The 25703-nt window shown below is 52.1% G+C and overlaps 1 protein-coding gene across 2 annotated transcripts in view; it reads left to right on the plus strand.

Annotated features, from left to right (window-relative positions):
- The window catches only part of ADAMTS12 (ADAM metallopeptidase with thrombospondin type 1 motif 12), a gene marked incomplete at both ends in the record, with an annotated part of 199821 nt that overhangs the window by 160784 nt on the left and 13334 nt on the right, over positions 1 to 25703 (plus strand). For both annotated transcript variants that reach the window (XM_080682502.1, XM_080682503.1), the window contains 4 exons: positions 975 to 1101; positions 5045 to 5255; positions 9938 to 11050; positions 18017 to 18169. In XM_080682502.1, coding sequence (XP_080538628.1) covers positions 975 to 1101; positions 5045 to 5255; positions 9938 to 11050; positions 18017 to 18169 — 1604 coding nt within the window. The remainder of the gene's footprint in view (positions 1 to 974; positions 1102 to 5044; positions 5256 to 9937; positions 11051 to 18016; positions 18170 to 25703) is intronic.

Genomic DNA, 25703 nt, shown 5'->3' on the forward strand with positions numbered 1-25703 from the left:
AGCTGGTGGCTCCGTTCCCTGGGGTCTCAGTCTCCTCACCCCAAGTTTCACATCCAACAATGAAGGGTTCTCTCTCTCGGAGGGATGATGGCACGCTCCCTCACCATCCCTGCCCCTCAGACAGGACATTCTGGCCGCTCCTCCAGTCCTCTTGGGAATGACGTCCTACTTAGCAAGGCCAGGGTCCTTCTCCTTGCCCAGCCTGTGGGCCTTCACCGTGACCTGCTGTCAGAGCCTCTGCTTGAAAAGCGGAACCCCTCAGACTTCACAACATGATTTTGCATTTTACTCCTGTCGTACAGTTGATGAACCCCAACTAACATGAAGGTCCCTGCCTCCTGCCTCCTCTCTTTCTTTCCTAAGCACATAGCGTAGCAATGGTGTTGGAATGCCTGGCGGTGATGTCGGCTTTCCTTGTTTATTTATTTATTATTTTTAAAATATATTTTATTGATTTTTTACAGAGGGGAAGGGAGAGGGATAGAGAGCTAGAAACATCAATGAGAGAGAAACATCGATCAGCTGCCTCCTGCACACCTCCCACTGGGGATGTGCCCGCAACCAAGGTACATGCCCTTGACCGGAATCGAACCCGGGACCCTTGAGTCCGCAGGCCGACGCTCAATCCACTGAACCAAACCGGTTTCGGCCGGCTTTCCTTGTTTAAATCTCACTCCGTTTTCTATTTGGGGTGTGTGTGTGTGTGAGTCTTATCCCCACAGCTGGATTCTAATCTGTGTGTTAGGTTATATGTGAGTCTAGCTGCCTGTCTGCGGTCCCTCCCTGCACTGCCCGCTGCAGTGTGAGTGTGGCCAATCAGAGGACCCGTTCCTTGCCGCCGCTTTGAGAACTAAATGCCTTCTGGACAGCTTTCCCCTCAGCCAGACGCATAAGCCCTGGGCATGACCAGGGGCCTGACACTGAGCATGTGGGCTCGGCATTGAACAGGTGTGAACCTTCCTGCCCGCCCCCAGGAATCCGCCGCCAGACGGCCCACTGCGTGAAGAAGGGCCACGGGATGGTGAAGGCCACGTTCTGTGACCCAGAAACACAGCCCAATGGGAGACAGAAGAAGTGCCGAGAACAGGACTGTCCGCCCAGGTGAGCACAGCGGCGGCTGGCGTCTGCCTGCACCACTGCTCGGTGATCAGGAGGGCCCGGGCTCTGTTAGAGGAAATACGGGGGGCTATCACCGGCCTCCCCGGGCTCTGTTAGGGGAAATACGGGGGGCTATCACCGGCCTCCCCGGGCTCTGTTAGAGGAAATACGGGGGGCTATCACCGGCCTCCCCGGGCTCTGTTAGAGGAAATACGGGGGGCTATCACCGGCCTCCCCGGGCTCTGTTAGAGGAAATACGGGGAGCTATCACCGGCCTCCCCAGGGCTCTGTTAGAGGAAATACGGGGGGCTATCACCGGCCTCCCGGGGCTCTGTTAGAGGAAATACGGGGGGCTATCACCGGCCTCCCCGGGGCTCTGTTAGAGGAAATACGGGGGGCTATCCCCGGCCTCCCCCGGGCTCTGTTGTTAGAGGAAATACGGGGGGCTATCACCGGCCTCCCCAGGGCTCTGTTAGAGGAAATACGGGGGGCTATCACCGGCCTCCCCAGGGCTCTGTTGTTAGAGGAAATACGGGGGGCTATCACCGGCCTCCCCGGGCTCTGTTAGAGGAAATACGGGGGGCTATCACCGGCCTCCCCGGGCTCTGTTGTTAGAGGAAATACGGGGGGCTATCACCGGCCTCCCCGGGCTCTGTTAGAGGAAATACGGGGGGCTATCACCGGCCTCCCCGGCTCCTGGTGGCAAGCTGAGAGAGAGGGCCCTCTGAGCAGAGAGCAGTGTGTGTCGCTCAGCTGGTGTGCCCTGTGTTAATTTTTTAGGGAGACCAGGTTTCAGGAGAATGCCTTCTAGTCACCCGAAAGTGCTTCCGTTATTGCGTGTGGCTTTTCCGAGAGCATCTTCCCAGGGGGACAGCCGCCTCCGGACAGCACGTGGACACTTCGATCCCAGTGCCCGCTGTACCTACGGCTGCCTGGAGGAGGAGGGTTACGACCCAGCTCTCTCAGCCTCGGCCTGTTAAGACCTGGGGCCCATAGTTCTCTGCTGTGGGGGGCTGTCTTGTGCATTGTAGGGTGCCCAACAGTGTTCCCGGTCTGTAGCTGTTTAGATCTGAGCAGCACCCTGCCCTACCCATGGCAACCATAAGGCCTCCAGATGCCTGCTGTGGGACAACGTCACCCTTGGTGGGAACCACTTTCATAGATTAATTTCTACTAATCATATTGGGATCACAGAAGGTAGCTTGGATGTTATTATGAGGGGTTTGTGTTAAAAAGAAAAAGAGAAGAAGAGGAAGGTAGGAAAGGAGGGAGGGAGAGAGGGAGAGAAACAGAGGAAGGAGGGAAGGAAGGAAAGAAGGAAGGAAGGAAGGAAGGAAGGAAGGAAGGAAGGAAGGAAGGGAGGGAGGGAGGGAGGGAGGAAAGGGGGGAGGGAGGGAGGGAAAGAGGAAGGAAGGAAGGAGGGAGGGAGGGAAAGAGGAAGGAAGGAAGGAGGGAAGGAGGGAGGGAGGGAGGGAGGGAGAGAGGGAAGGAGGGAAGGAGGACAGAAGTAAGGAGGGAGGGAGGAAGGAAGGAAGAAAGGATGAGGAAGGGGAGAGGGACTGGAGGTTGAGTTAATTGCTAATGGCCAATGATTTCATCAGTTGTGCTGATGTAATGAAGCCTCAAATAAATAAATAAATAGATAAATAAATAAATAAATAAATAAGGAGAGCTTTCGGGTGCTGAGGCACACAGAGGTTCTGGGAGAGTGGCGCGCCTGAAGAGGGTGTGGAAGCTCTGTGCCCTTTGCCCTACACCTCTTTCTTCTGGATGTTCCTGAGTGCACCCTTTAATGGTGCACCAGTCATCTAGCAAATCAGATGTTTCCTGAGCTCTATGAACCACTCTGGCTAATCCGGAGCTGAGGAGGAGGCCGCGGGAACCCTCTATTTCTAGCCAGTCGGTCAGCAGCACAGGGGACAACATGGACTTGCCGTGGGTGTCGGAAGGGCAGGGCGTGGGCAGTCTGGTGGGCCTGAGCCCTAAACTGCAGACAGCTGGTGTCAGAATTGCTTCATGTTGAAACAGCAATTGTGAGAGTGGAAGAGAAGTAAACAGTAGGGTGTTTTAAGTGCTTCCTTCACTCTTGGCAACGTTTTAGAGATGACTGATATGTTCTCCTTATTGTTCTCAATTCCTTGGAAAGGAACTGTTGTTGTGCCAGTTTGACAGAGGAAGGAAAGTTCATTGCCTCACGCACATCATGCAGCTGGGAGATGGCTGAGGTTTGAATCCAAGGCTCCAAAGCCCGCAGCAGGTCTGCGAGCAGCAGATGACCCCACCCTCCTCTCTTCCGGGCCGGGTCTGAAGCACAGCAAGCACTGTGCTAGTGTGGTGGGAACCAAAACATCTGATGCAGACACTCCCGTGCTAAGGCCAAGGCTGTGTACCTCAAAACGATGGGGTCAAAGGTTGTGGATTGGGTATCAGATGATGTCCCGTTTTATAACAGACATCAGTCTGTATCTGACATGTTCTTATTCGCCGGTAGCTACAAACTGGGCTTCACTCTTTCCAGAATTCCCTTTCCACAAGGGTGCTTATTTCTTCCTACCTCTGCCCTCCGATTTCCAGAACTTTCTGGTCGGAGATAACCCTATAATACGATACAGGCAGAGATAGAAGGAGATGGGTATTGGGCACCAGTGCAGAGGCTGGTGGGCAGACAACGAGCCACGGCTGAACCCCTGTAGACACAGAGGAGGAGTAACTCTTTGACAGAGTAACTCTTAATAACACAGTCTGAGCTCTGGGGACTGGACATGGGCCCTGAATGCGATGCCTGAAAACTAGGTCAGAGGCAGCCATGCCCTGTTCCCGCATCTGCAAACCTGGAAAAAGGATCTTTGCGGATGTGATTAGGAGTCTTGAAATGAAGAGATTATCCTGGATTATCCACTTGGGCCCGAAATGTCATCACAAGTGTTCTTACGAGAGAGAGGCAGAGGGAAAACTCACACACACACACACACACACACACACACACACACACATACACACACGAGAAGGCAATGCAAAGGTGGAGCAGATTTGAAAGACGCTAAGACACTAGCCTTAAAGATTGGCATGAGGGACTACAAGCCAAGGAATGCTGGCCGCCACCCCAGACTGAAAGAGGCTGGGAGCAGACCTTCCCCAGAGCATCTGGAGAGAGTGCCACCTGCCTACACTTCCATTTCATCCCAGTAACACTGCCTTTGGCTGTCTGTCCTCCAGAACCATAAAAAACTGGATTTCTGTTGTTTCAAACTGCCAAGTTTGTGGTGATCTGTTATAGAAACTAATAGAGGCGACTTAAGGCAGGCATGATGTAAAAGCTGGGGAAGAAGGGCAGAGCAGATCCCTCCACCAGGTCACAGAAGCTCCAAAGCTTGGAAACCACGCGATTACCTACAAGGGGCAGAGTCTGGATTTGAACCCAGATCCGTCTGCTGAGCAGTACAACCACATAATGCTGCTGCCCAGGACCTCAGAATAGACAAGTTCTCGTGCTAAAGCCAGAACCCCCAAATCTACCCAAATTTACAGTATTTCTCACACAATGAAAACACAATGAAAATGATATAAAGCAGAAAAATCTGACTCTAAACCAGCCATGGGCAAACTACGGCCCGCGGGCTGGATCCGGCCCGTTCGGCTGTTCTATCCGGCCCGCGGAGCCGAAAGAGCGGAGGGTTCTCTTGCTCTCCCCTCCGCTCCTTTACTTTGAATTTATATTAGTTCACACAAACACTCCATCCATGCTTTTGTTCCGGCCCTCCGGTCCAGTTTAAGAACCCATTGTGGCCCTCGAGTCAAAAAGTTTGCCCACCCCTGCTTAAACGTAAGTCATGCATGCAGATTCCAAAGGGATTAAAGAAAAGGAATTAGGTTAACTTGCTTGTTTTAAGAATAATATAACGGGGGCTTTGGTGATCTTCTCTCACATGTCCATGTGTGTCTGCAGGTGGTGGGCAGGGGAGTGGGAAGCATGTTCGGCGACATGTGGGCCCCACGGAGAGAAGACGCGAACAGTGCTGTGTATCCAGACCATGGGCTCTGATGAGCAGGCTCTGCCGGCTAAAGACTGCCTGCACCTGCTGAAGCCGAAGGCCCTCGTGTCCTGCAACAGGGACATCTTGTGTCCATCGGACTGGACCGTAGGCAACTGGAGTGAGGTGAGCCCAGGGGTTCCAAGGGAAACTGGCATTATTTAGGCCTCATCCTCATCAGCCCCTCCCATTCCTCGTCAATCCAAGTGACCCTAGAGAAAACGGTGCCGTGGCCAGCGTCGCACCTCTCCCCCGTCTCCTGCATTCCCCACTGCCCAGTATTCCATTTGCTTGTTTTCTGTTCTCACAGGATCTTCCTCTCCCTTGTCCAGTGGTCAGACACCTGCGGGGGAAGAGCTGGGTCCTGCTTCTCAGGCTCACGCAGCTCAGTGATAAATCCTCAGGGATTTGTCGGCCTGTTGTTAAACCACTGGGAGCAATTCAGGGCTCCCACCCACCCGAGAGCCAGTGTGTGAGACACTGACCGTGCTTATGTGTCCCTGGAGCTACTCCCGTAAAGTGAAACTGAGGAGTGTTGCTCTGATGGTGGGATGACAGGCGGTGCACCTGACCCTCGAAGATGCCTCTCAAACATCCATCTTTCCAGCACGTGGCAAGGCCAGACCTGCCCAGGTTTAGGATGGCCACTGTTATTAGCCACATGCATTCAAATAAGTGGTGCGTGTTCCCGAAGTTAATCTGACTTCATTCTCTGTGTGTAACTAGAAATTAGTGGGCTCGGTCATGAAAACTTCCAGCTTCCGTTTTCCTTGAGTCACCATGGCACCTGGTAACATCCAGGCTCATGTGCACAGGGTCTGTGATGGAAATAGAACCCTTTATCTCCCAGGGTCCTGGAGTCTCTGGGGCTCCACTCTGCTTCCTTACGCACCTTTCAGTCACCGACCAAAGGAGTGACAAAAAACAAATGCTTTTTAAAAACCAGCAGGGCAGAGTTTATCCATGGATGCTGCCTTCCATACGCTTCCTTGGAAGCCACATGCTTTCCACAGGAATGCTCCCATTGGCCAGAATGTCTGAGGAACTCTTCTCAGAACTCACCTTCGGAGAAATGGAACACATTGTGTTCAGGAGAATCAATTAGAAAATCAATTAGAACTAAGTTTGATGGGTAAGGGAGTAATATGACCAATTCAGATAAAACCTTTTTGTTTAAAACATTATATTTTATTATAAGTAAACTAGAGGCCCAGTGCATGAAATTCGTGCACGGGGGGGGGGGGGGGTGAGGGGAGAGGCTGTCCCTCAGCCCAGCCTGCACCCTCTCCAATCTGGGACCTCTTGAGGGATGTCTGACTGTCTGTTTAGGCCTAATCCTGGTGGGATCGGGCCTAAACGGGCAGTTGGACATCCCTCTCACAATCCAGGACTGCTGGCTCCCAACTGCTCGTCTGCCTGCCTTCCTGATTGCCCCTAACCGCTTCTGCCTGCCAGCCTGATCACCCCCTAACCACTCCCCTGCCAGCCTGATTGATGCCTAACTGCTCCCCTGCCAGCCTGTTTGCCCCTAACTGCCCTCCCCTGCAGGCCTGGTCACCCCTAACTGCCCTCCCCTGCAGGCCTGGTCCCCCCCCCTCCACCAACTGCTCTCCCCTGCAGACCTGGGTCCCCCCCCCCATCTGCCCTTCCCTGTAGGCCTGGTCACTCCCAACTTCCCTCCTCTGCCGGCCTGGTCACCCCTAACTGCCCTCCCCTGCAGGCTTGATCGCCCCCAACTGCCCTCTCTTGCAGGCCTGGTCCCTCCCAACTGCCCTCCCCTGCTGGCCATCTTGTGGCGACCATCTTGTGTCCACATGGGGACAGGATCTTTGACCACATGGGGGCAGCCATCTTGTGTGTTGGAGTGATGGTCAATCTGCATATTATTCTTTTATTATATAGGATAGAGGCCTGGTGCATGGGTGGGGGACAGCTGGTTTGCCCTAAAGAGTGTCCCAGATCAGGGTGGGGGTTCCCTTGGGGCATGGGGTGGCCTGGGTGAGGGGCCTGTGGTGTTTTGCAGGCCGGCCACGCCCCCCAGTGACCCAAGCAGAGGCCTTGGTATCTGGGATTTATTTATCGTCTACAATTGAAACTTTGTAGCCTGGAGTGGAGCCAAGCCTCCTGCTCGCTCCGTGGTGGCAGCCATTTCTGTTGGGATTTATTTATCTTCTATAATTGAAACTTTGTAGCCTTAAGAGGAGGCCTGGGCTGGCCAGTGTGTGCGGAAAGCTTAGCTTCCTCCATTGCCGGGGAAACCCAAGCCTCCCTCCTGCTCTCTGTGGCGGTAGCCATCTTGGTTGGGTTAATTTGCATACTTGCTCCTGATTGGCTGGTGGGCATGGCTTGAGGCTGTAGTGGAGTGATGGTTAATTTGCATATTACTCTTTTATCAGATAGGATGAGATTAATTTTAATCACTTACAAAGTTACTCTGAAAGTGTTTACTGAAGAGGAATTTGAAAATTTGTATAAGCAACATTGCCATCCCTGAAGATAACTAATGGAACACAAACGCCTCCGAATACAGCCACTTTGATGACCTTATTTTCAAAACTTGATTTCATTAGCTCATAGTCACAGCTTGGGCTTATTTAGCTTCTAATCCTGTACAGAATGCGTTCTTGGTCCTGTAGCTGAAATTTTTTTAAAATGGCAAGTATGGTCCCTGTACTGTAAGAACTTCCAATCAAATGGAGAGCTAGGACAAAAAGGAAAGACAGAGGTATACATGTAAAGAAAATGTACCTGCAAACTAATACAGGTACTGCCTATAGCAGCACTGATTCATGTGGACATATCAGCAATAGTCCAGAACATTCCCCCTGCTATTCCCAGGAGGATACAAGGAGAGCCAGTGTTGTAAATTACACTGTTTTGGGGATAAGGCTGAATGGGGTACTGTGGCTGGCCCATTAAATCTGTTTACCAAAAATGTTTTGGCTGCATCCGAAGCCGTTAATTTTTGTCATGTAGAATTTACTAATTGCCAGAGTCTTACTGCTTTTTAAAAGAACTGCAATTACATGTTTGGCTGACGAGTTCTTTTTATTGTGTTCCTGTTTATGGGGAGCAAAATGACGTGACTTAATTGGAGCAAAGGACCAACATGTTGGCAGGAGGTGCCAAGTACTTGTGTCTGTTGTTCCAAATACAGGCCCTTGTTAGCAGACAGGGGATCCAGTTTCTAGCTCGCACTTGACGGAGCAGAGCAGAAAGGCTGAGCCGCTGCCTTCGTGCCGATGTTGCCAGCACAGGTGCCTGTAGTTAAATCGGAATCAAAATACTCATCGAATGGGTCTTCCTTGCTTCCCTCTGCCGTCTTGCTAATGGCTCTATACATTCGCCCTCAACTTCTCAAATATTCTGTTTGCCGGAATACAATGAAATGGCTTTGACATTCTAACTCTGATCAGCTACTTTTTTACGAGCGAGGACATAGTGATTCTTGCTATATATACATAGTGTTCACGGTCTGGATTTTGGCTTGCGGTTGACCTTCATTCAAGTAGGGTAATGGGCAAGAAATGCCTGCTCGTTTGGTCTGCACTGGGCCTTTCGGGTCACCGAGGATGAGTCTAAAGCTCTCACGTGACTGGGCCAAAAGACCCAAGAACCATGAGGTTTGGGACTCCTATAGAATGGTCCTCCTGGACCGCCCAAGGTGGGAAGGAGGAAAGGCAAACTGATGAGCTGCCCTTCTCAGTCAAGGCAGACCTCCCAGCCCAGGCAAGGAGAGAGGGGCGGGCTCAGCTGAGTCCCTGGTCAGAGCGGAGACCTGGTGAGAGCTAGAGGCTTCTCCCAGGGAGGGCTTGTCGGCCCCCTGTGGCCAGCCCCTCCTCCTCTAAGCTCAGTTTCTACCCCCATCTCAAGTTTCCACAAGACTCTCCTGGTTTTGCCCAACTTACTTTCTGGCTAGAAGGATAAAGAAGGAGGGCTCTTTATGTTGTAAGCAGTGACACCCAGTGCCTCCCTGACCGCTGTCCCTCTCTGGCAGTGACACCAATGCCTCCCTGACCGCTGTCCCTCTCTGGCAGTGACACCCAGTGCCTCCCTGACCACTGTACCCCTCTTACAGTGAGACCAGTGCCTCCCTGACTGCTATCCCTCTCTGGCAGTGACACCCAGTGCTTCCCCTGACTGCTGTCCCTCTCTGGCAGTGACACCAATGCCTCCCTGACCGCTGTCCCTCTCTGGCAGTGACACCAATGCCTCCCTGACCGCTGTCCCTCTCCGGCAGTGACACCCAGTGCCTCCCTGACCGCTGTCCCTCTCTGGCAGTGAGACCCAGTGCCTCCCTGACCGCTGTCCCTCTCTGGCAGTGACACCAGTGCCTCCCTGACCGCTGTCCCTCTCTGGCAGTGACACCAATGCCTCCCTGACCGCTGTCCCTCTCCGGCAGTGACACCCAGTGCCTCCCTGACCACTGTACCCCTCTTACAGTGAGACCAGTGCCTCCCTGACTGCTATCCCTCTCTGGCAGTGACACCCAGTGCTTCCCCTGACTGCTGTCCCTCTCTGGCAGTGACACCAATGCCTCCCTGACCGCTGTCCCTCTCTGGCAGTGACACCAATGCCTCCCTGACCGCTGTCCCTCTCCGGCAGTGACACCCAGTGCCTCCCTGACCGCTGTCCCTCTCTGGCAGTGAGACCCAGTGCCTCCCTGACCGCTGTCCCTCTCTGGCAGTGACACCAGTGCCTCCCTGACCGCTGTCCCTCTCTGGCAGTGACACCAATGCCTCCCTGACCGCTGTCCCTCTCCGGCAGTGACACCCAGTGCCTCCCTGACCGCTGTCCCTCTCCTGCAGTGCTCCGTGTCCTGCGGCGGCGGCGTGCGGACGCGCAGTGTCACCTGCGCCAAGAACCACGACGAGCCTTGCGACGTGACGAGGAAGCCCAACAGCCGGGCCCTGTGCGGCCTCCAGCAGTGCCCGTCCAGCCGGAGGTTCCTGCCCCCCGGCCGAGGCTCCGTGCCCAGCGGGAGAAGGCCGCCAGCCTCTGAGCATCCCCGGCTGCCCGGCCCGCCCCCGGCCCGCCCCAGAGCGCTGCCCACGCCCACGGCGCCCACGTCCGGGGCCACCAGCACCGTGGCCGCCAGCAGCCCTCGTCCCACCACAGCCTCCCGGGAAGGAGGCCCGGGTGGGACCCGGTGGCAGAACAGCTCCATCCACCCCGAGGTGGACGCCCCCGATGCCATTCCCACTGGGCCTGCCTCCCGGCCCATGCTCACGGCCTGGCCGCCGAGCACCCCGCCACAGGGGGAGCGTGCTTCCAGGTCAGAGCCGGGGCCCACCTCAGAGGGGGGCCTTTCAGCCACCACCATGAGCGCTTCTGACGGGGCATCGCCCAGCAGCCCCGGGGCCCGGCAGGTGCCCCCACCCTCCAGCACCCTGAGCGAGGAGCCGGACGCGGAGGGCCCCAGCGGCTCAGGGGCAGGCAGCGAGCCACCGGAGGACAGGACTGAAAGCAGCTCTGTCCTGGGGACCCCGACCCCGGCCCCCCGGGAGGATGCTTCCGTGGAAAGACGCACAGACTTGCCACTTGCACCTCCGCCAACGCCTTCTCTTTGGGGGGCATCCTTGTGGCCACCTGTCAGCCCAGTGACAGCACTGCCGCCCAGCCAGGGACCTGCTACTCTCAAAACTGGGACACCCAGAGCTGAGGGGGTGGTCCCTGGAAAGCCAGCCACCACGCCACTCCCTCTGGGGGGAGGCCACCCGCCAGCACCCTCAGAAACGTCAGTAAGCCACAGCCCCCCGCAACTTCCCAGCAGCATGAACGCCACCCAGAGCCCGGGGCCCGTCCTCACCGAGGACGACGCAGCCAGTCTGATGGCCGAGGGCTTCCTGCTGAATGCCTCCAGTTACAAGCAGCGCCCGGACCGCAGCCCTGCACACTGGGTCGTCGGAAACTGGAGTGAGGTAGGAGTTCCAGTTCTTTTTTTTTAAAAATATATTTTATTGATTTTTTACAGAGAGGAAGGGAGAGGGACAGAGAGTTAGAAACATCGATGAGAGAGAAACATCGATCAGCTGCCTCCTGCACACCCCCTACTGGGGATGTGCCCGCAACCAAGGTACATGCCCTTGACCGGAATCGAACCTGGGACCCTTCAGTCCGCAGGCCGACGCTCTATCCACTGAGCCACACCGGCTAGGGCAGGAGTTCCATTTCTTACCGCATGCCCATTTCTCTCTGGAAAATAGTTAGGGGTGATGCATTCTTGTGCAAATTTCCCAATGGGCTTGTCTGAAATACAGTCTAATGTGGAGTAAGCATGAAGCAATCAAGTTTATGCCCTCACCCCCCTCTTTACTTCTCTAATTCCAAAAGTGAAAAAAAAAAATCTCCAGGGAAGAGAACAGATGTGGTGAGATAGAGCGAAAAGAATCTGGAGCCACGTCAGGAGGTCTGGTCAGCCAGCTGTGTGATGGTGGGGAGCTGGGCCATCCCTCTGAGCCTGCTTCTCGTTGGCAGGACAATGAGCCAGTGTAGCATCTCCAGGGTCCCTCCAGCTGTGAGCTGTGATCATCCTGTGAGGAAGGCCAACCGAAAGGGCACGCTTCGTTCAGAAAGCTGACGTTGAGACCCTACTCTAAACCCATCAAGGAAGAACCATTAGAATGGAATTCTAGCACCCATTCTTTAAAGAATGCTATAGCTCACTGTACCAATTATTTTCTTTCTTGTGGGTGTGTTTGCTTAGGTTCCAAAAGATCATGCTAGCTTGTTAAAAGAATTAGAATATGGAGGGAGAAAAAACAGAGGATGAAAAATTGCTGGTCCCCATTGTCAGGCTGCAGGAATTTGGCGTGACATTTGTTTTTCCATTTCTAGAACCGATTCAATCCTTGGTGGTGTCAAAGTTATTTCTCACCCGTTTTAATTTCAAATGCACAGTATATGTACCTGTTAAAAGTAATTTGACAGCTCAAAGGAGGACTTTGTGGCAAAATAATCGCATGTTCAAACTATTCAGCATTTTTATGACATTTCATGGCTTGTGTTTGTAGCTAAAAGGAAGTGAAGTAATAATAGCTAATATAAAAAAACAGACCTTTAATTTATAAAGCATGTTAATTTCCAAACCACTTTCATATGTAATCTTTTATTTTTTCCTTTTGACAGCCCTGAGGAGCGTGTAGGGTCTGATTGATAGCAATAATAGAGAAACTAAGATAGTCTGTGGTTCACTGACTTGTTTAAGGACACACGTGTCCTTTGGATGATGAATCTTCTAACTTTTTCTATTCTACTCTACTGTCTCTAGTGAATTTCAGCACCAATTGACAACTTAGCTGTATAAATGTTCTGGTATGAAATAATCATTATCTTGGGTCATAGAATTGCCTATATTGGTAATAAACAGGTAAATTCAAACTTTCAAAATTTTCTGTTTGCATTTGAACTCTTTGCACGTTGATTTGTGTTTGATTTCTTAAGTAACTGTCGCATTTCCTGTCTGTGGAGCGACATCTTACCAGCTCCATTTGCATGTGAAAAATACAGGTCCTGGAGGAAAAGAGATTTTCATGCTCAGAGTATGGAGATTCCTGACATTTTACTCATTTCTTTCCATTAGCAAAGTTCTAATGGGCTCTAGTGAGGAGGATATTGACAGTGAGCATTTCTAAAGCATGTCTGTCCCATGCTGAAGTAGCATGATTTTGTGCTAATCAACACGAATTCCCTCATTTAATCCTCACCACAGCGCAAGGAGATTGGTCATATTTTCCCAAGTTAGAGATGAGGAAGCTGGAGCTGAGACATGTTGAGTAGCTGGCCTGTATCACCCTCCCCTGAGTGGTGGAGCAGGGATTTGAACCCAAGCAGACAGCCTTCACTGCCTCTGACCCATCACTTTGCAAATCAGAAAACATCGCCACTCTCTCTGCCTTCTGTTCTAGTGGTTTCTTCTTTAGTCACATGACATAAAAATCATGCCAAGTAAGTGGTGACCCTGGGTAAACAGAGGAGAAAATCACCAAGTTCACCAGAAAGTATTTTAAAGAAACATTGAGGGCTCTATGGTTACTTTTGAGCTCACAGATCCAGCGGGTTCAGCCTAGAAATAAAATGGATCTGTTTAGGTTTTGTGAGTGATGTCCTTGCAAGGATGTACTTGAAAGCAGCACCATAGCACCCTCAGAACGTATTTTCCCTTCCGAAAACACGGGGCATCCTTCAAGGACAGATACACGGGTTGTTGTCTCACATCCATCAAAGCAGTCTGGACCGGGTATGGCCTCTGCAGACTCAAAGACAAAGAGAACACATTACGGAAACTGAGGCTCCTAGTTAATTTGTAGTATTTTGTTAATTAGTTCATGGAGATGTAGTCTGAAAGCACCTACAATCAGAGACCCTGTGGGCCTTGGAAAGAATACAGCCTGGTCCAACAGGATCTGAAAGAGTAGGAGATAAAAGGCATAGCTGTAGGGTTGATGTCAGAGTAATCAAAGTGTGATATATGTACAAGGCTAGGCTGTTGTAACAAACAGAGAATTAAAAGTTATGGTTGGCTAAAACGGAGGTTGATTTCTCTCTCACATAATAATGCAAGGTCACATCCCAGGTCTGCAATGGTGGCTGCAGAGAATGATGCTCTGACCCATGCTGTCATTTGGGAATGCACGCTGCCAATGGCTCTGCCATCCTCCTCTCAGCAAATTTGACGGGGGTCACCCTCCTAGTCTCAGAAAGGGAAAAGAGAGCATAGAGGCATCCCTGTAGGCGGTTATAAGCCAGGCCTGGAAGGGGCACCAATTCCTTCTGCTCACACTCTGTTGTCTAGAACTCGGTCACACGACCACTCCAAACTGCAAGGCAGCTGAGAAATGTAATCTAACCGTGTGCCCAGGAAGAAGAGAAGAACGTTTCTAATGACTACCTCGCAGCCTGTGCCACCAGATGGCATGGCCCACAGTGTGTTTTAGGAAGCTTATTCTGGAAGCAGTGAGGATGAGGGATCTGACTTGTTGGGAGGTTACTGCAGTGGCCTAGATGAGGTGTGACTCCTAGGACAAGAATGCTCAAGGTGATGAGGGGAAGATAAATTCAAAATACCTTTGGAACTTAACATCCACAGGGCTTTGTGAATAATTGATGTGGGGTTTGGAAGGAGAGAGGCGGAGAGGACTCTGCCCTGACTATTCCATTGGAATAAATCTTGGGTGTCTCTTGGATCATGCTCCTATAAATGGAGATACCGCACGTTATAGAGGAGGAGTGAGTGTTAGCAGAGACAAGGAAATGAGATGAGTGTAGTTATAGATCAAGTTAAATTGGTGGTACCCTGGGATATCCGGGTGATAACCAGCAGATGTTTATGAGTCTGAGGCTGTTGGGAGAGGTGAACATCGGAGATGAGACTTAGTAGTGAAGACCAGTAGGTAAAAGTTAGGACCTCGAGAGGGAAGGAGGTCACCCATTAACCTGTGGGATGCAAGGAAGGGTAGGCCAGGTATGGGACCTGGCTAACAAAGAGATCCCATGTGGAAGGCTAGTGAGGAATAGTCTACTATTTAAGACATAAGCCAAGAGAAATGGCACATGGATGTCTGGGAACGTAAGGACTGACAGTGGACCTAGTGGATTTTGCATTTAGCAGGTCACTGGTGACTTTGAGGAGAGCGGCGTTCATACTGAGATGGAGGGAGATGCCAAGTTGCAGTCCGAAGGCAAGACCCTTCGGTAAACGATCACAGTCCTCGGAGAGAAGGGTCCCCATAGTAGGGCTGCGGATAAGAAAGGACAAGCCCTTCTCATACCCCAAGTTAATACAAAAGTGTCATTGAAAAGTAGCATTAGGGTGGCCCAGAAATTAGTTTCTTTCCCGTCCTCTCATCTTTTAACCCGACCCCCGAATCCCAAAGCAGTTGTGGAATTACTAAATTTAAATGTGTTCTAATGCTTTTGTCCTGAAGATACTTAATATGTGACCATTGGTAAATGTTCATCGATTCTATGAGAAATTACCGTCTCCAAATAAATAAAAGTACACATTCAACCTTATAACTGTTTGAGCCCAGAGGTGAACTGACACATCTTGATTATATTCTAATCAAGATACACAGAATTCATTCCATCTCAAACGTAAGCATTTGACTTTGACAGAAATAAACTGCCTTATGGAATGCACTGTAGTTCACCAAAAATTTATCAACCTCGCGGGAGCCATTGAGCGCTACTGCTTCCAGGGAGCTTGGCTGGGAAAGGGAACCGGCCCAGAGTGCAGTCTTCCAAAGCGACACGTTTGGCGGGAGCTCCCTTCATGACCAGGCGTGGGGCCTACTCTGTTTCAGCAGCTTAGGAAACAGAATGTTTAACCCGGAACTGCCCGTTGCCATAGTAACGCTAAATAGCAAACAACCACGACCCCTCAGTAAACACTGATTTTTGTTCACCAGTCTGTGGGTCAGCTGGGAGGCTCTGCTGTCTGGGCCGAGCTGAGCTGAGCTCAGTGTGCCTGGTCATCCATCTGCTGGAGAGTTGGCCGAAGCAGGCCACGCTGGGATGGACTTGGCCGGGTCACCCTGCTCTGTTCCACATCATCTCTCATCCTACAGCAGACGAGCCTTATTCCCATGGCAGAGACGGGGTCCAAGAGAGAGGACTGAAACCAGCAAGGCCCCTGGAGAACTGGCACAACATCACCCACTGCATTTTATCGGCCAAAGTCACAGAACAGTCCCGATTCAAGCGCTGGGGAACCATATTCCACCGCCGGCCGGGAGGAGCTGCCAAGTCCCATTGCAAAGCGCATGGTGTGAACACGGGGTCGCTGGTGGTCAGGGCTCAGTGCACTTCTGCTGTCATTGTCTCTGTTACAGACACATAGTGTAGTCCAGCCGTGGGCAAACTACGGCCCGCGGGCCAGATCCGGCCCGTTCGGCTGTTCTATCCGGCCCGCGGAGCTGAAAGAGCGGAGGGTTCTCTTGCTCTCCCCTCCACTCCTTTACTTTGAATTTATATTAGTTCACACAAACACTCCATCCATGCTTTTGTTCCGGCCCTCCGGTCCAGTTTAAGAACCCATGGTGGCCCTCGAGTCAAAAAGTTTGCCCACCCCTGGTAGTTCAGGGGAGAAAGTGCTAGGAACTTGAGAGATACAAACCAAATCCCAAACAGCTTGAAGGAGGAGGAGAGATGAGCTCCATGAGCCCACTGGAAACAATGATGACCTAGGCCAGTGGTCGGCAAACTCATTCGTCCACAGAGCCAAATATCAACAGGACAACGATGGAAATTTCTTTTGAGAGCCACATTTTTTAAACTTAAACTTCTTCTAACGCCACTTCTTCAACATAGACTCGCCCAGGCTGTGGTATTTTGTGGAAGAGCCACACTCAAGGGGCCAAAGAGCCGCATGTGGCTCGCGAGCCACAGTTTGCCGACCACGGACCTAGGCTGTTTTCTGCTCTGCCTTTGCTATGATTCTATAGTGAATTTATCTGTTATATACAGTATGTGTCCTAACACAAGAAGTCGCACGGAGTGAAACATGAAATTATATGGAGGGTGACAATGCAGCGAGAGAAATTAATGTAAGGCTGGTTTTTATTTATAACTCATCAAAAGACACTTCCCAAAATGTCACAGGTGGAAGGCCCACCCCTTGTCTTTATCAGCCCAGAGCTGGTTTCACATGCCCAGAAACAGCCCGTCTTCTGAGGATGGGCAGGGAAGAGGGGATGCAAGACAAAGCAACCGCAGGAAAGCACCAGGCACGTAGAATACAAGAAATTATAGGGGGACCGTTTGTGAAGTTTTCAAGGTGACCCCGTGCGAACCCTGGGCTATGTAAGAGTTATAAACAAATTAAAACATCTTCTGAGGAATGGACTATGCGTGTGTCAAACGGTGATTGATTTATTCACCACCATCAGGTCAAGGAGTGAGAAGCATCATGTCGTAGCATCTTTCTCACTCCACGTGTGGTCCGTGGTCTGAGGACCCACAGCACCTGCACCCCTGGCAGCCCGTTAGAACTGCCTCCTCTCCAGCCCCTCCCAGACCTCCTGAGTCAGAACCTGCCTGTCACAGCGTGTCCCGTGACTCCCATGGCCCCTCGCGGCTGAGAAGCTGCTGTAGCAATATTATCCGGCGGTTTAGAAGCAGAAGATCCTAGTCTTACTCCTGGGGCAAGCCAGCTTCCCAAGCCTGGGTTTCTGGCAGGCGTCCTCAAACTACGGCCCGCGGGCCACATGCAGCCCACCGAGGACATGGATCCGGCCCGCCGGGGGCCGCTGCCTGTCCTGCTTAGCAGCCGACGCGTCCCGGGCCCGCAGTGCGCATAGGAATTGGTTCATAGTTGTTGTTTTTTAAACTATAGTCCAGCCCTCCAATGGTCTGAGGGACAGTGAACTGGCCCCTGTTTAAAAAGTTTGAGGACCCCTGCTTTATAGCAATGCCCTTTGAGCCCACAGTGTGTGACGGAGAGCTGGTTGAGATAACGTGATTGTGGTGGTGTAAGCGGTGAGGGGCAGAGGTGAGGTGGGAGGCAGGTGCATGGGTCTGGCGTCCATGAAAACAGCACTGGCACGAAATGCGGCAGGTGGCACTTCAGCCAGCAAACCTTCTTTTTTAAACTTTATTGTTGAAAGCGTTACACAGGTCCCCTTTTTCCTGCACTGGCTTGTCCTCCTGCATATCAATCAGGGATTCTCAACTGCGGCTGTTTATTAGAATGGAAATTATTTAAATTCCTGGTGCCTGGGCCCTGCCAGCCAAGATGCAGCCATTTGCGGGGGGTCGGGGCCCAGTGCTGGTAGTTTTTAGGATCGCTGGCAGTTTGAGTGAGCAGCGAGACTGGGAACTCCGACGGCAGGTGCCATGGGCGTGTCTGAGGAAGCCGGGCTCAGCCTCTGTTCTGTCCCCTGCCACAGTGTTCCACCACATGCGGGCTGGGGGCCTACTGGCGCCACGTGGAGTGCAGCACCCGGGTGGATTCCGACTGCGCGGCCGTTCAGAGGCCTGACCCCGCCAAGAGATGCCACCTCCGTCCCTGCGCTGGCTGGAGAGTGGGAAACTGGAGCAAGGTAACTGACCAGGCTCAGTGGTGGGGGGTGTGAAGGGGGTGTGGTAACTGACCAGGCTCAGTGGTGGGGGGTGTGAAGGGGGTGTGGTAACTGACCAGGCTCAGTGGTGGGGGGTGTGAAGGGGGTGTGGTAACTGACCAGGCTCAGTGGTGGGTGTGTGTGTGGAGGGGGGGTAACTGACCAGGCTCAGTGGAGGGTGTGTGTGTGGAGGGGGGTAACTGACCAGGCTCAGTGGAGGGTGTGTGTGTGTGGAGGGGGGTAACTGACCAGGCTCAGTGGAGGGGGTGTGTATAGGGAGGGGGTAACTGACCAGGCTCAGTGGAGGGGGTGTGTATAGGGAGGGGGTAACTGACCAGGCTCAGTGGAGGGGGTGTGTATAGGGAGGGGGTAACTGACCAGGCTCAGTGGAGGGGATGTGTATAGGGAGGGGGTAACTGACCAGGCTCAGTGGAGGGTGTGTGTGTGTGGAGGGGGATAACTGACCAGGCTCAGTGGAGGGTGTGTGTATAGGGAGGGGGTAACTGACCAGGCTCAGTGGAGGGTGTGTGTGTGTGGAGGGGGATAACTGACCAGGCTCAGTGGAGGGTGTGTGTATAGGGAGGGGGTAACTGACCAGGCTCAGTGGAGGGTGTGTGTGTGTGGAGGGGGATAACTGACCAGGCTCAGTGGAGGGTGTGTGTATAGGGAGGGGGTAACTGACCAGGCTCAGTGGAGGGTGTGTGTATAGGGAGGGGGTAACTGACCAGGCTCAGTGGAGGGTGTGTGTGTGTGGAGGGGGATAACTGACCAGGCTCAGTGGAGGGTGTGTGTATAGGGAGGGGGTAACTGACCAGGCTCAGAGGAGGGTGTGTGTGTGTGGAGGGGGGTAACTGACCAGGCTCAGTGGAGGGTGTGTGGGTGGAGGGGGGTAACTGACCAGGCTCAGTGGAGGGTGTGTGTGTGGAGGGAGGAGGTCTTATATGAGCATTTGCTATAAAGTTGGTTTCTCTCCTCCCTGCTCCCTTCTGCCTCCTTTCTCTGAGAAAACTGTGGGTGAGTAAATCCTAGGCGTGAGCACAGGCCTCCCGCCCTGTGGACAGTAGTCTAGCACAAGCACAGAGTTGAATTAGCCCACGTGTTTTACCTACCTGTCCTTTCCCTCACCAGGTGAGTTACACTGGTGGGAGGAATTGCTTGTCCAGCATGCAACACTATTTCTAAATTACTTAAATTTAGCATTACAAGTAATAAGTATACGTTCTCGCATGCATAATTAAATCGGGGCTCAGCAGCTGCTCCCAAAGCCGGTATTACGTTGAATCTGCCAGACGCGAAATGAAAGCTGAACCGCAAAGGAGAATCTGATCTGTAAAAGTAGCGCTCTTTCTGTGGTCTTATTGTCTGCTCACCGGGCTGTGGTTACCCACCTTATTGCGCTGTCTGCCAAGTTCTTTAAAGGCTGCATCACCTCGCAGGGGTGCTCTGGGCCACGCACCAGGCCTGCCACTCTGGTTTACACCAGCCTCTGGGGGCATCCACCCAGGCTGCCTGACACTGGTCAGCGGTGAGGTTGAACGCTGCCTGGCAGTAGGCGGCACAGAGGTGGGAGCCACGCATGCACCTGTCTGCCAAGCACACACAGCCCCAGATGCCCTGCAGGCCCCCATCTTCTCTCAGGGGAGCCACTTTCCCTTGACAGGCAGCACTACGGGGTGGGGAGGGGGTCTCACTGACATCCCTGGTTCCCCTGGCAGCCTGGGCTGCAGACGGGACTGGAATGGCATGCACTGCTCTTGCGGCTTTTCCAGAGGGAGTCTCTGATCTTTTGGAAGAGGGGGAGGGGGAGCCGGCGACTCCCTGAGAACACTGCGTGGCCTTTCTGTCCACCCGCCAGCCCCTCCCTCTGTGGCGTGCCATTTTTCCTCCCGGGGCGAATGCTGGTTCCTCTTTCTTTCTCTACCAACTCCTAACAAACTCAGGGTCCAACGAGGACTGAACGCTTGGCTATACATTCTCTGCAATATCCAGAAAAATCTCAAGAAACACCTGCTACCTCTGAGCAAGTCCTAAAGGCCCCCTTTCCCATCACTGGGACTAGTCCTTAGTCCTTCCCGTGGAAATTACACGGCTCATAAGGAGGGCAGATGCGTGAAACAGAGCACACGTTAAAAAGGTCACTCCAGTTAAAACCCTGGGGATTCCAGCTGGTGTAAACCCCGGATGAGACCTGGAAGCTCTTCTCTGGGGCCAGACCCTCCAAGAAAGCCCTGCTCTGCCCGGCATCTCTTCCCATCCCTGCCTCTGGGTCCCTCCCTCGTGGCCGGGAGGGGGAGTCTGTTAATCCCACAGCAGGCCTGGTGGTGGTTGAGTCTCTGCATGTCCTTAGGTTCTGCGGAATGTGGTCCCCACCACAGCTCATATCTGTTCCTCAGCGTGACACGGTCCCATCAGTACACAGAGTATCTCTTCTCTCCGTACGATAGACACACCCAATGTCAGAGACGCCATTGAGCTACGGATGGGGGTTGCGCGGACTTTTGTTTTTTCTGACTATCGGATGTTACTGCGTACGTGACTTTTCTTTTTCCTGGGAATGTCGGTTTCGATTTTACCTTCAATTTTTTTTTAATATACTTTTATTGATTTCAGAGAGGAAAGGAGAGGGAGAGAGAGACAGAAACATCAATGAGAGAGAATCATCGATCTGCTGCCTCCCGCACACCCCACACTGGGGACCGAGCCCGCAACCCCGGCGTGTGCCTCTGGCCGGAACTGAACCTGGGACCCCCCAGTCTGCAGGCCGACACTCCATCCACTGAGCCAAACCAGCCAGGGCTTGATCTTCAATTCTGATGATGAAGAGAGACTCCGTTTTGACTCCCACTTTTTAACCAGGTCATAAGCATGTCGGAAGTCCCGACCATGCACTGGGAAAGGTTTGTGGGCTGTTCCATCAGGGTTTTTAAGCTCACTCAGAGGCACCCCCCCCCCTCAGATCTACGGTAGGAAAGTGGACCCCTGGATTTGCCTTTAAATAGCCAAAGGGTTTAGATTCTACCAAGTTGCCAGGCTTGCCTTTTCCCAGGTACTTTCTCAGAGGGGAGAATTCTAATTTCCCCTGAGTCTCCTGCACTATCCCGCCAATGTCCACCCCAATCCAGGGACACTTTAATGCTTACGGGACTGCAGGGTGTGCTGCGGCCTCACCTGAACCCACAGGTATCACACTGGGGCCCCCGGGTTTCTCACTGTGATTGCTCTGACTTGCACTTGTTTTATCAGCTGTGTCTCTACCACCGTGTGCTTGCTGGAGCCTAAAACCACTGCTGTGGCTGTTTCCTCACATGTGATGGAGAATAAGACGTCACATTGGGGTCTCTAGCTTCACAAGGTGTGGAAGTCGTTTTCCAGAATGCACCTGCTTCCTCTTGATGCATTCGTCTCTCCAGAACCAACCGAAATCTTAGTCCTCAGGGGTTGTCCCAGAGACGTACTTGGGAAAAATAGTTCTGCAGAATTGAATCCTGGGAGCAGCGCTGGGCTGGGCATCAGACACATCTGGGTGGGTACCTTCTCTTTCTGGGTCACTGGCCAGCATGTGACTCTAGTCCAGCCATGGGCAAACTACGGCCCGCGGGCCGGATCCGGCTGTTCTATCTGGTTCTCTTGCTCTCCCCTTCGCTCCTTTACTTTGAATTTATATGAGTTCACACAAACACTCCATCCATGCTTTTGTTCCGGCCCTCCGGTCCAGTTTAAGAACCCATTGTGGCCCTCGAGTCAAAAAGTTTGCCCACCCCTGGTCTAGTCCATTCATCTAACATCTTAGGAGCTTTCGTTTACTCCCCTCTGAAAAATGAAGTGAATATCGCCTCTACTTACCTCATAGAGTTATTTTAAAGATCAAAAGAGAATATTTGTGCAACAACTTTGTAAATGGTGAAGACTGTTCGAATGAAGCCCTGGGGACACTCGAAGCACAAGGTAAAGGTTAGGACTGGCTCTCGCGTGTTCACTAACCTCTGGCTTCCGGGAATGCAGGCCTGTGGACAGGTGACAGTGGAGGAAGTCCTGTCAACCAAGCGACGGGCTCACGCAGGTGTCCTAAGCAGACAAGGCGCTCAAAGTGTCCGTGAACTTGGGAGGAGGACTTCACCAACCTTGAGCCCTGGCATTTGCCAACTACCCCCATGCACCCCACACTGCACAAGAGCTTTCGATAAACAACTTAATTTTCACCTCATACAGACCCCTCTTTATCACTCCCCCCGAGGAGACAAAAGCTTGGCGTTCCATCACTAACAGCCGATCACAGAGCTAGTACCCAACTCTCCCAGTTTTAAGAAGCCACCCCCCGGAGGAGGCATCATCAGGGTAATTACAGCTTTCCAGAGGACAGGAAGTGCTGCCCGGGAGACATGCACATCCCTTGGGAGACACACGGCAGTTTCAGAACAGTGCACCTTGTCCGAGGAGAAAGGTGCTGCTTGTGGAAGAAGTGCAGTACTGACACGGACCAGCCTGAAAACCCCTCGGTGGGTGGGACACCAACGCCACGCGGCACCCACAGCTGCCACCTTCCTGAGAGAACATCGTTCTGTCTGTCCTGCTTGTCTCCGTGGTTATTGCGTTTTACAGACGGTCGATGGCAGTGCTACATATTTTTAGATGTGAATTTTTACAAGTGAATTAAGTAGGGAAAGAGCCTCTGTCTTGCTAAGTACAAACAGTCCCCAACTTTTATGTGTAACATGTTCCCAGGAACATAGATGAAAGCCCAATGTGCAAAAGTCAGAACCTAGAATTGCGTGTCAAAGGGGAGCTTCTGGCCCCAAAAAGCAAAAATTGAGCAGCAGGAAGGCGGATCCTATACTGAAAATCAATGCGTTTGTTTTAGTCTTGATATCATTTGTTGAGTGGCTAAACCATCGCCCTCTCTTGACACCGCTGGGGGTTCAGGGTAAGGGATCCCTAAAGAGGAATGGCAGTTAAATCAGAGCCATTGGAACCATAGGAAGCAGGAACCCAGATGCTGGAGTTGAGGACTGATGTCCAGACAGGAGGCCTCTCCCGTCGCCCACCGCCCCTCTGCTCTAGCGTTCTGACCGACTTCCTACCAAGCCTTCCTAACTGCGCCTCTGCCTGTGCCATTCTCTCCACCTCCAACGTCTCCCATCCTGATTTGCCAGCTGAGGGAGCATCTGCTCATCTCACATGACTCAGCCCCAGCCTCGGCCACTTTGTCCCAGCCTTTCCTGACATCCTCAGGGACACGGACCCCCTCCTCCTTTGTGCCCTCACTAGATCATGGACGACCTATGACATAAGCCTTTATCACTTCTACTCATTGGTGTCACTGTTCCCTGCTGCTAGACTGGGATTCAGATCCTGGAACATAACAAGTGCCCAGTACTTGGAGGAAGGGAGGTGGGGTGGGGTGGGGGGAACAGATGGAAGGGCGAATTTTGATGCTGTTCAACTTAGAATGTGTGGAATGCGTTATTTGATCTTAAGGGTCTTAGGAATCTGTGTAGCATAAGGAAAGGAGCCGAAAAGGATTTTCTTCTGTTTCCTGGTTTAGCATTTGGCATGCGACTGGAAGAGCAAGAAAGTATTCTGTAATCAAAACAGAGGACAGATCTAGTGGCCCCACACTTACACCCTCTAGAATGTCGGAATATTTAATCATCCAGCTTATCCCTGTAATACCATGGAGAAGCAGAGGCTCAGAGAAGTGATGAACCCACGGCCATGTAGCCGGCTGGTGTCAGGGTCATAATTGTGCGCAGTCTCCCGCCCTCCTGATCCTATGTTTGTTAATTTCACACGTCGGAACACCTGTGTGTGTTTCATAACTAAAAACACGACGTAAGAGAGAAGCCACTGCGATTTCATTTGATCTCTGCCAGTGGCTCCTGTAAGCTGAGGGCATCTGCATCCTAACGCAATCTGCCTTGCAGATTCTACCAGTTGAACAAGCTGCTGCGGTGACTGGAGAGCCGGTAGGCCTGTTGGGTCACAAGAGGGCCTCAGCCGGTGTTTCTAGTCTCACCAGTCTGGCTCCTGTCCTCAGTCTGGTCCACGGGTTAGGAGAGCAGGAACACAAATGACCCTCCTGCAGGGCAATAAGAAAAGGGATGTAAGAATTGGCCCTCAGCACCCAGAGGTGGAACAGCGTCAGGAGTGGAGTGCTGGGATATCCTGACCCTCCCCCTGCGCTGGCAGAATCCGAGGCCTTTAGAAAATGGAACAGAAAAGTCACAGCTTCAGTGAGTGAGTCATCAGCACATTAACAAACGTCATGTGTCATTGGATGGGAATTCCCTCTTTCACCAAAGGGGAATGCTGTTCTGAAAATTCAATGTAGGAGTGTCAGATGATAGCACCGAATGGAGCCTAAGGAAGCATTTCTTACCCATGTGTCTTGTAAAAGTCCTTTTCTTAGTAACGAGCCTTCTTGTTCTAACCATGTGCTCTTTCCCAGAAGTCTGTTTGTCGGAAAAATGGCCGCTTTGTGTGGAAATGATTAGCACACTTCCTCATTTCCTCTGTGGCTGATTCTAAGTTGGCAGCTACTGACAGCATGGCAGGAAAACGAAGTCTTTAGTTTATTTGGGGGGCTGTCTTCCAAGTGTTGCTTATTTCTTTTTTTTTTTTTAATATATTTTATTGATTTTTTTACAGAGAGGAAGGAAGAGGGATAGAGAGTTAGAAACATCGATGAGAGAGAAACATCGATCAGCTGCCTCCTGCACACCTCCTACTGGGGATGTGCCCGCAACCAAGTTACGTGCCCTTGACCGGAATCAAACCTGGGACCTTTCAGTCCGAAGGCCGACGCTCTATCCACTGAGCCAAACCGGTTTCGGCCAAGTGTTGCTTATTTCTGAGAAGCTAAACACAGTTGGTTTATGGGAGCACTGGAGCATCAATTTGCCCCCCATCGCACGGGCCCGCATCTTGCCATGCTATAGTCCAGGGATGCTGGGTTGCAGAAGAAAGGGGTGGTATTTGGGGATCTACCTCAATTGAAAAGTTCTGAGAACTTTTCTTTTTCCATCTACAAGAACCTACAATTACGATTATTCTATCATGGCCAGAAAGAGAGCGTGATTTTTTTTACCAGGTAGAGAGGGGGCCACATGAAAACATACCTTGCAGCTATGGACACGCCTGCATTCTCTCAGCCACGAATGCAATGGGATCCGATAAGGGATGAAAGGAGTAAGAGAACAAAGCAATATGTGCTCCTCCCTGTGGGAACCACAGATCTCTCTAGCCCACTGGGAGCCCTCCCTGGTTGCCCTTTGCTTGGAATTCATGTGTTCATTCATAAAGCTCTGTGGGCCACCTGTGCTGTGCCTGGCACCATGACAAGTGCTCAGGACACAGTGGTGGCCAAGAGAGAAGGGCTCCAGCTTCATGGCAGTGAGAGTCTGCTAGGAAGGACGGACACGATCAATAAAAGTTGTTCCCTGTTTCCTGTCCCTGTGATTAAACTGGAGGGGTCTATTCAAGGAAGGCTTCTCTGAGGGGTGACATTTAAGCCCAGACC

This window comes from Plecotus auritus (genome assembly GCF_963455305.1).
Source record: "Plecotus auritus genome assembly, chromosome: 7".
NCBI lineage: Eukaryota > Metazoa > Chordata > Mammalia > Chiroptera > Vespertilionidae > Plecotus > Plecotus auritus.